The sequence below is a fragment of the Dendroctonus ponderosae genome, unplaced genomic scaffold, assembly GCF_020466585.1.
Source record: "Dendroctonus ponderosae isolate FM_Combo_2020 unplaced genomic scaffold, Dpon_F_20191213v2 Dpon_F_20191213_4, whole genome shotgun sequence".
Taxonomy (NCBI): domain Eukaryota; kingdom Metazoa; phylum Arthropoda; class Insecta; order Coleoptera; family Curculionidae; genus Dendroctonus; species Dendroctonus ponderosae.
This window is the reverse complement of record NW_026018611.1, coordinates 1,172,738-1,183,551: the sequence shown is the minus strand read 5'-3', so window position 1 is coordinate 1,183,551 and position 10,814 is coordinate 1,172,738. Positions and strand designations below refer to the sequence as shown.

The 10,814-nt window shown below is 45.3% G+C and overlaps 1 protein-coding gene across 1 annotated transcript in view; it reads left to right on the top strand.

Moving 5' to 3' along the window:
- Nucleotides 1–679: 679 nt before the first annotated feature.
- Nucleotides 680–10,814, top strand: part of LOC109542930 (optomotor-blind protein) — a gene marked incomplete in the record, with an annotated part of 52,367 nt that continues 42,232 nt past the window's right edge. Inside the window, 3 exon segments of the mRNA XM_048665840.1 lie at nt 680–1,161; nt 2,634–3,041; nt 5,496–5,656. Of these exon segments, the coding sequence (XP_048521797.1) occupies nt 2,733–3,041; nt 5,496–5,656 (470 nt within the window).

The following is a 10,814-nucleotide window of genomic DNA, read 5'->3' as shown; positions in this document are numbered from 1 at the left end:
TTGATTAGCAAAAGTCCTGCAAAGAGTGTCTTTTGGAGGCTGAAAAGGCGATTTTCTATGCACCAGTTTTGCTGGAAAAAAGCTCAAAATCCACTAGATTTTCTGGGGAGATTAGAGCGCGGTTTCTCGCAAAAACAGGGCCAACCGACTAGATATGATTAAAAATAAATACGTCAAGTCAAATAGCGTTAACAAGTCGAACACATGTGCCCCGAATATTGATTGGGTTTTTGTTGGCTTGCCAAACCAGGGGCAAGACGAGGAATGAATTACTTATTCAGGGGCGTACGTGTGTCTTCGAATCGACTTTTTGCCTCTCCACCAACTGCTCAGTCGGCCCGTAATCGATGACTTTCTGCCGATTGAAGGCGACTTCTGCACAAAAATTAGGTCTCAGTCGACCTGGGGAAAAGGTGGAAAAACGAGGAAACTGTGGAAAATCATGCTTTGCTGTTGTCGCTACTCACTGCTGACCATGACTGGAAAAAGTTGAAGAAAACAGGGCGCAATTCGACAGCCGTCGGAAACGGAAACCGGAAAAATTTCCGAGCCACCACCTCGAGCCGTCCGGCGCACACCTTACCTGCCGCCGCCCCCCGCGCCGCCCCACCACCGGCCTGGCAGCCACCCCAAACCCCAGCCACCCCCTTGAACCCTTCTATTTTCTTTCCAGACACCATCGAAAAGACCAAAAATGTCCCCGGCCGCATCAGACAGAGACACAGAGTCGAAGGCGTCGCAAACCGCGCCCTCTAAGGCCTAACTGCGACGCACCAACCCACCGAACGTGTGAAAAGAGTGGGGGAAATTGTCGCCCGGCTATTGGCCATCGTGCGTCGGTGTCAAATCGCTGACCAATCGCGAAGCGTCGGGATCATTAACGCCGCAAAGTGTTGGCTTTGCGGGTTCTACGCTATAGTTCTCCGTTGTTCGTTATACGGTTTAGGTGCGAAGTTCCGCGCGCGGATCTCTGCCCGTTTTCAGCCTCCTTTTGGGCTGTTTATTCACTGTGATTGGCTCTGATCGGACGCGCGACGCGACTCCACGAGATCCTCTGGAACTGTGAATGTGACCGACCAAGTGCCACTTTTTCCCTAATTTTACCGTGCTCTGTGACTGTGACTGTGATAAAGCAACGTTGGCGTTCCACCGATTCACAGTGTAAGTTCACCACCATTTCACCCTCTAAACTACCGAAAAATCGTTTTTGATCAAAAGGTTTTCACTCATTTGAACGCGCTCAAAATCCCCGAAATTCACTCCCATCAAGGCACCAACTTGCGTCTTTCGCTCTTGCGCTGAAAACAAGTTCAACGCGAATCAAATCAGGCAATCTGAGCCGACCAAAAACAAAATACTCACGCCGATTAGCAAAAAAATCCACTTAGAAAACTGTGTGCACTTTATTTAGCAAACGTTTTAGACCAGTTGGGCAAAGGGCCTTAATTCGCGAAAAAACCCGAAAACTTGCTGATTTCCTTGCGCCTCAGCAAAGATGGCCTGGGAAAAATTCAAAATAAAAAAAATCACCTTACAGACTTTGTCAATCTGACTGTTCCAATCCCGGTTAATTCCAACACAAGACAAACAAAGCAAGTCTAATTAATCATCAGTGGCATTCATCCATTTAACCCCAAATTTGTCGCCGAAACAATCGCTTTGGCCACGTTTTTCGGTTGTTTCCAGCCGCTGATTCAATCGCCCGATTTGTTTGATTTGCAAATAAATCGCTCCCGATATTCCAGGGCGGAAAAACGTCGAAAAAGTGACCAAAATTGACGGTTTTTCCTGCTGTTGTGGACGTTCCGTCGGCCGGCAAACGCGCCTTCCCGACTAAGGCGTAAGCCAAAACCGCACTAAATTCCCATGTTTTAGTCTCATTTACTTGATGTTCCTTTTGTTGGAATTAGTGGCCGAAAGGGCTGGAAAATCGCGGTTTGTTCGTGTGCAGTTTGGCTATTTGTCAAGAAAGTCTCATTTATACAAAGTATTTACAAAACCGCCTGTGCCTGCTGGGTTTAATACTGGAAACTCGTCTTCCATCTCCCTAAAAACATTCTCATCAAAAAATCGCGCAAAAACTATGAGGCAAACACCCGAAAATCCTCCTAGAAGCGGTAGAACGTATTTTTCAAGTTACCTACAGTCGCAACAATGGCGAATTTTCGGCTTTAAAGGCGCCGTCGGTAGTAATTTGGTTCGGGCGTTTCGCCAACAGGCACGGTTGGCATCTTCAGAAGTTGCTGTCGACTGAACATGCTACTTATACCACCAGGAAAACGCCAGGACCAAATTCGTTGACGGCCCCCTAAAAAACCGAAAATGCACTGGAAAGTCCACTGGATCGACCGGAGATTTTCTTGCCGATTTTTGTGCGCAAAATGGGCCTAAAACCAGCGTTTCGTCCCAAACCGGAATTTCCAAATTTTGCCTCACTCGAAACCCAAATAATTTAAGCGCCGCACGTAGCAAGTTGGAACGTAGCCGTCGACCGCGCGGCCAGGCTGCTGTGCGTGCGACAGAGAAAACCCTGGGCAGCTGCGTTAGCGACTGGCCAACTAATCAATCGCTCGAAAATTCCGCAAAATGAGAATAAATGGAAAAAGAGTGAGTAAAAGTGTTGTAATTTGCAGGCAGCAGCAGATAGCAGCACCGCACCGCCGCCACCCGTTCACTTCTTATATGGTTGGAAAGAGGCGGTGGAGCAGCTCTACCGCTAAACGTTGGTCCCGATGCGTTTCGAAAGTACGCTGGACGCACCCGAAGCCGTGAAAAAAATGGCGTACCACCCGTTCCTGCAGTTGCCACGCCAAACGGACTTCAGCGTCTCCTCGTTGTTGACGGCCGCCAACAATAGTTCGCCCTCCAACACTTCGCCCACGGGACCGGGCGCTGGCGGCTTCTTCCCGTCGCTGTTGGCTCAGCAAGCGGCCGCCGGCCCTCACGGCCTCTATCCGGGCACTCTGATCCCGAAAATTCCCCATCCGCATCACGCGCTCCCTGGACATCCCTACACCACCGCCGAGGACGTTCTCCTGCAGGTGAGTCGATGGTCACATCAATTTCTATGTGTGTGTGTGTGTGCCGCATTCGTTCTCCTGCCTTGTTCAGCTTGCATGCAAAATTGTCCACTTTACTCTGCCCCGCGTAGGTACCTACTCAATGAGCGCTTTCTCTTACTGTCACAGACACTTCGATTATGGTGTTCCTTGTTCCACTCATTCAGTCGCCACCTTGAGTCTACTGCCACAAAGAACAGTTTCAGTCCCATTTTTTGCAATGCCTCTTTATCCGCTTTTGCTCACTTTGTCGTCACTCTTCAGTCGCCATGGGAGACGAAGTGACTTGCAACGACTGTGCAACTCATTTTCTCATTCATATTCACTCATAAGTTCCTGCCCTTTAAAGGTTTAATTTTTCAAATTTTTTGCTTGTCTAACGACGTCTGTATCTTTTAGGCCTTTTTCACGCCTTTAAAGGAAAATTTGGTTTCAAAAACTTGACAGGCTGAAAAGTTATTAGTCTGAATCCATCCAGATGTTTGCAGAATATTAAAAAAAAAATATCCGAAATTTTTCAACAGTCTAAAAGAGACCGATCCGAGCAACCGGCTCCTTATTGAACCGGCCCTGTATATAATTTTAAAATGGCGGCCTGTGCCCTGTCAACAGGCATCGCTCGTCAAAATGACATATCAGCCCCTGCTCTTTCTCTTTCTATCGCAGTCTATGCATATATAAATATTTTGCTCTACCGTGTTGGCAAGTTTCGCAAAAATCCCCCAATTGCCCAATTTGTGGCGAATTTTTCAATTTTGTGTCCGACCAAACTGGCTCCGGAAAACACTGCTCGATTTATAAATTCAAATCCCGACCCAAAAGCAAACGAAAAGTTCACCAAGCAGCACTAAAAAGAGAACGTTCCGCTCGACTTTACTGGCAAATTTCGTGAAAATCCCTAACTTGCCTGAGTTGACGCAAATTTTCCAATTTACTGCCCGACCAAACTGGTTCAGGAAAACACGGCTGGACTTAAAAATTCATAACTCCCGAAGACAAAGGCAGCTAAACCTGCACCAAATAGCAGTTGAAAGGAAATATTTTGCTCTACCTTGTTGGCAAGTTTCGTAAAAATCCCCCAATTGCCCAATTTGTGGCAAATTTTTCAATTTCGTGTCCGACCAAACTGGCTTTGGAAAACACTGCTCGATTTAAAAATTCGTAAGTCCCGACACAAAAGCAAACGAAAAGTTCACCAAGCATCACTGGAAAGAGAACGTTTCGCTCGACATTACTGGCAAATTTCGTGAAAATCCCCAATTTACGTGAGTTGGCGCAAGTTTTTAAATTTTCTTCCCGACCAAACTGATTTAGGAAAACATGGCTGGACTTACAAATTCATAACTCCCGAAGACAAAGGCAGCTAAACCTGCACCAAATAGCAGTTGAAATGAAATATTTTGCTCTACCTTGTTGGCAAGTTTCGTAAAAATCCCCAAMTTGCCCAATTTGTGGCGAATTGTTCAATTTACCGCCCGACCAAACTGGTTCAGGAAAACATGGCTGGACCGAAAAWTTCATAACTCCCGAACACAAAGGCAGCTGAACTTGCACCAAACACCAGTTGAAAGGCAATATTTTTGTCCACTTCACTCTGCCCCGCGTAGGTACCTACCTACTCAATGAGCGCTTTCTCTTACTGTCGCAGACACTTCGATTATGGTGTTCCTTGTTCCACTCATTCAGTCGCCATCTTGAGTCTAATGCCACAAAGACCAGTTTTAGTCCCATTTTTTGCAATGCTTCTTTATCCGCTTTTGCTCACTTTGTCGTCACTCTTCAGTCGCCATGGGAGACGAAGCGACTTGCAACGACTGTGCGACTCATTTTTCTCATTCATATTCGAATGTTTTCGCTCGAACTTCCATAAATTCGAGCCGTTTAATTTTTCAAATTTTTTGCTTATCTAACGACGTCTGTAACTTTTAGGCCTTTTTCAAGCCTTTAAAGGCAAATTTGGCCTTTAAATCTTAGCCAATTCTCGGTTCCAGATGTGTTCAGAATAATGACAAAAACTATCCGAAAATTTTCAACAGTCTAAAGGAGACACCCAAGCAATGATTCCTTATTGAACCGGCCCTGTATACCACTTCAAAATGGCGGCCTGTCCCCTGTCAACAGGCATCGCTCGTCAAAATGACATATCAGCCCCTGCTCTTTCTCTTTCTATCGCAGTCGTTTGGCCTCGTTCCACGCATACCGGGCGCTCAATTTCGCGTTAACTTCCACATTTTTTGCGATAGAAAGTCGCGTCACTGGCCAAAGTTGGACAGAATGTCAATGTCCATCCACCCCAGATTTGAACGGGAAAACACGGCAATTTTTTGGCTTTTAACTCCAACATTTTCCGACAATTTGTCAATACAGACCATCAACTTTCAGTTGCAGTTCAGCAATTGGATCGATTCCTCTGCTCATAGTAGATGTCGTTTTCAGGCTGTGCACAATCACCATTCGGCAATGGTGAGGCCGTTGCGTGCAATCCAGCCGGAAGACGATGGGGTGGTGGACGACCCCAAAGTCACCCTCGAAGGCAAAGACCTTTGGGAGAAGTTCCACAAGCTGGGCACGGAAATGGTGATCACCAAGAGTGGAAGGTAGGATTTTTTCCGCCACTATTCCCCGATCAAAGTGCGTCATTGTTGTTGCTGATAGCCGAAAAGTGGAAAAATTACGCCGGCCAATTAATTTGGCAAAAAGCGCGATTTCTCCAATATAATCGGGCGATTTTAAGGCGAAACCGTTGTTCCTATCTGGAAAAAAACTCGCCGAACAAATAGGAAAAAAACTGAAAGCTTTTCAGCCAGGAAAAGCGTGTCATTAATAAGCCATTAGAAGACGAGGAAAAACACGAAACATTACTTTTCAATTTGGTTAATACAATTTTCGGCGTAACGCCAACGAAATTCGCTCGGACGGTTATCGACATGAATTAAACGACCTTTTAATTCCACTTTTGTAATGATCTTTTTATTATTTAATGTTCGCTTGTAATGATGTGCCGTGTGCCCGTCCCGATTAACCAACAACCCTAATCAACAAATGGCCCTACCACTATTCGATTCCAACTCTTTAACGCTTCACACGTTAGCATACGTTTCGAATTATCATCATCAGGGAATTTGAAACTTTCAGCCGTCATGAAACGGGTGTCTTTCCTGCTCGAAGACGGTGACTGTGTAGGAAAACGTTGCAAAACTCGCTCCTTTCAAATAAAGCCTTCTATGAGAAAATTCGTGCAAAAGTCCCTGATGAGGGCAATGATTCGAAACGTTTAGCTGTTATAAATCAAGCTCAGGTTTATTGAATGCGACAATTGCCCCACTTTTCGCCTCGCACTGAAAAGCCAATGCAAAAAGGTCCGTTCTGCGAAAACCAGAAATTTCGAATTGTCGGGATTCATCAGGGATTTTTCGCAAACATTCCACTTGTTTCGCTCGATTTTACTGTCACATTTCGTAAAAATTCCCCAAGTTGGGGCAAATTTTTCAATTTACTTCCCGATTCGGCTAATTCTGGAAAACATGTTTGTACTTAAAAATTCGTAACTCCCGGGCGCAAAGGCAGCTAAACCTGTACCGAACAGCATTTGAAAGGCAATATTTTTCTCTACCGTGTTGGCAAGTTTTGTAAAAATCCCCAACTTGCCCAATTTGTGGCGAATTTTTCAATTTTGTGTCCGACCAAACTGGCTCTGGAAAACACTGCTCGATTTAAAAATTCGTAAGTCCCGACCCAAAAGAAAACGAAAAATTCACCAAGCAGCACTGGAAAGAAAACGTTCCGCTCGACTTTACTGTCAAATTTCGTAAAAATTCCCCAAGTTGGGGCAAATTTTTCAATTTACTTCCCGATTGGGCTAATTCTGGAAAACATGTTTGTACTTAAAAATTCGTAACTCCCGAACGCAAAGGCAGCTAAACCTGCACCAAACAGCAGTTGAAAGGCAATATTTCGCTCTACCTTGTTGGCAAGTTTCGTAAAAATCCCCCAATTGCTCAATTTATGGCAAATTTTTCAATTTTTTGTCCGACCAAACTGGGTCTGGAAAACACTGCTCGACTTAAAAATTCGTAACTTCCGAACCAAAAGCAAACGAAAAGCTAACCAAGCAGCACTGGAAAGAGAACGTTTCGCTCGACTTTAGTGGCAAATTTCGTAAAAATCCCCAACTTGCCCAATTTGTGGCGAATTTTTCAATTTACTGCCCGACCAAACTGGTTCAGGAAAAGATGACTGGACTGAAAAATTAATAACTCCCGAACACAAAGGCAGTTAAACTTGCACCAAACATCAGTTAAAAGGCAATATTTTGCTCTTCTGACATGGAAACATTGCCACGTTTCTACAAGTTTCTATTTCGAATAATTCCAAGCAATTGAAGGTGTGCGCTTTGTAGTGAGAATCCCTGAAAAGGTGTCATTTCGCCGGTGTTAAAACCGAGAAAAGCAGCCAACCGGCCATTATGCAAATTCCCATTGATTAAACCGGAACGGCATATCGACGGCCGATGGAAAACAAATTCGTACACATGTTCGAAATGACACGCAATCTGCATAAATGCCCATGGAATGGCATGGACTGAAATGGAATGGAATGGAATAAATATGCGCTTGTTTGCATATACATGCACTTATCTAACTGTATTAATTTGGCGGCAGGACGCCCAATTGGCCAGTTGCCATCCAACAGCAACCAACCAATCCTCAAAATCATGTAAATGATGAATATTTATGCTCAACACCTATGATGGGCGTCGCGTGATCCAAGCTAATTAAACTAATGAACAGTGACTACAAGTCTTTTGTTTTGCTCATGTTGTAGTCGCAAATTCATTCCGAAATAAATGTGTTTTTCTCCCTCAAAGCCACTTTGAGTAATTCTCCACCACGTCCATGTCTGTCCAAGTAGTGAGCTGAAGTTATGCGGAATTATTCTCGAAACAGCATTCGGCCAAGACAGGGGAGCGCCTCCGACTTGAGGGCCTGTAAACGATTGCACGCTCGTCCCGCAACTTTGAGTTTCTCCGATTCCATTTTCCGGCCAAATTTCCCAAAGGAACCGGGAAATGGATACGCGGCCGCGTTCTGTTCGGGCGTAATTAAAATGCCGATAGTGAGATCCGGTCGGGGCTTGTTGGTGCAATTCAAACTGTGAGGTCTTAAAAACTTATTAATATCGCGGTTGTTGCATCGAGTGGCGTTTCCACTGTTCAAACCCAAAACAATAATTACTCTATCATCCACATATCGACAGCCTAAATGAATACATTCCCGGCCTCCTGAGCAATCATCATTTTTCCCAACGTTGCAGACCCTTATAATTTAAGGCTGATTTGCCTGATGATATATGACTTCCTATCTGTTCTCACGTAATCAGGCAGACAGGTGGATGGCCTCTTCAGACCACACATCTTTCGGGTTATTCGGCCCGCCATTAAGGCGGATTGGACGGAAATTACTCAAACTTTTGCCCAGTCAAACAGGACGACCAAATGCAATTGGGCATAGTCGGGTGATGCTAACGACCACAAAATCACCCGAACTGTTTTATAATAGAGTTGATTACTATTGGCTAATAGTTTGAAAAGTCGTCCACAGTTGGCGCAACTTTTTCCAATTCAAAACCGCATAGATTTTAAGCGGCGGAGGTGGCAAGTTCGAACGCAGCCGCGCCGGGCCAGCTTGCACTGCCCATGGACTGCCATGGGTGCGAGAGAGAGAACCGATGTCAACTACGTTCCCGACTGGACCAGTCTAAACAAGGTCAGTGAAGCTGCCGAAACTTCAATCGTCTTCGGCCCAACAGCGCGAAAAACACCAGTAGTAGATTTCCATGCACGCAATTAGAGAGGAGAACTGTTCTGAAAGGGAATTCCTGCAAGCACTTTGACGGGAATTACAATATAGACACTGCCTGAGCTGCGGCATGGTTAAGGAGGAATTTTTATTGAGCCGAAAAATGTGCCCGGGCCCACTTCATTTCTTTGCTTGGGGGGAAAAAGCGGCAATTTTTCCCTGCCACTTTCCTTTATGTTTTCGGAATGTTATTTGATTGTTTGCGTGTCGGGCACGTGTAATTTCCTGCGTCGTATCCAGGCTCAACGAAAGTTTCCCTTATTTGCGCCCAGAAAGTGCCTGCGAGCACGACACTGAGCCAACGACCCACCTTTAACTACCGCTCTAATACCGGGCATTTTATCATCATCATCATCATCATCATCAGCAGCAGCATTTGGGGAAGATTCTGGATCAGTTTGGGTCATAAAAACACAAAACCCCATGCGAATCTTCACACCCCATCATCCTTTGCCTGGACTGTACGTACATGAACACACACATCAGGCATATTACTCGACGTGTCGTCCACCTTTTGCCCCCGAGTGTAGCATCAAGGATATGGAAAAGGGTGGCAATAATTAGCCCTCTCCTGTGCCTAAGTTTCGAGAATTTTCCCTCGCCTTTTCACAGGGGTTAAATCTCTCAAAACTTCCCCGCAGCAGCGTTTTTTTTTGTGCGATCGAGGGCTGCGGATAAAGCGCACACGGGATGCCGTTAACTAAACATCAGCGTGTTCACTACGTCATTGACAAGTGACGTTGTTGAAACAGAAACCCGATTGGTGGACTTTACCTGCAGCACGTCCATGCAAGAGCATCTGTCCCGATTTTACATCAACATCGGGGGCCATTCAAACCGATCCGAACGAAATTTTCGTTCGGTAAAGGGATTTCGACGGGCCGAATTAAGATGTCCTTTATACTCGGGGGCCCCTTTCTAAGAGGATTAAATTCAGTGTGATACCTTGGATGCTCCCGTTTCGATGCCTCTCCCCAACCTCGATCCCCGTTTCGGAAAGGTGGGCGAGTTTGCGCTCGCTCGCATGCATGCATGCAAACGTTCCCCCTAAAACTTCGGATCATCCCGCTTTCCGCTTCGCATCCCTTATTTCCATCGCGGGAAAACGACGAGAACTATCAATAACTTTTCGGGTTGGAGAAAAAATGGGTTCGATGTCTGTACTGGATCAGGGCGTGTTTGACAAGGTTTTTTCGGTAACCGCCACTGTCCCGAGGAAGTTTAAATCCGACCTTCTCCGAGGGTAGACTTTGGGTTTCTAAAGCAGTAAAAGACACCCCAGATCAGTGGTCAGTCCAACGCGATTCTATCCGTCTCTCTTACTCCCTTAGCCAACGGTACAATGTGTCTTTGTCTAGCGCGTTGACACACGTGACGTTTTCGCCCCGCTCACACCTAGTGTTTTGCCCCAATGCCTGTCAAATTTTGAAATTCATTGCTCTGAATCCCTTTAGAGGTTAGGAATTTCTGATCTAASCTAATGAAAAAACCACAGTTTCCGAAAATTTCATTTTCTGTGACTTGGAAACGATTTGGAATTTCCGAAAAAGGCGTAGTGCTCGAGATGCTCTATTGAAAAGGTCCTAATGATTACTCCGATGTTCTTCACCATTTCTGAGAAACAACTGAAACTATTCAATAATTCGTCAAAAAATGGGCTCCCAAAATCTCTTTGGACGTTACGAGTTGCAGTTGACCCCTGAGGGGGAAGCGATTGGTCTCGAAACGCACTATAAAAGCGGATCAGATGATTTACCATATATTTTCAACCATTTTCCAGATATCAGCAGTTTAAGAGTGTCTCATTCCAGCTTCTGCGTCTCTTTATATAGACGATACATTTTAAATATAGACTGTAAGGCGGGCTTTCGAATAGGTTATCAGGTCGGATTGGAAA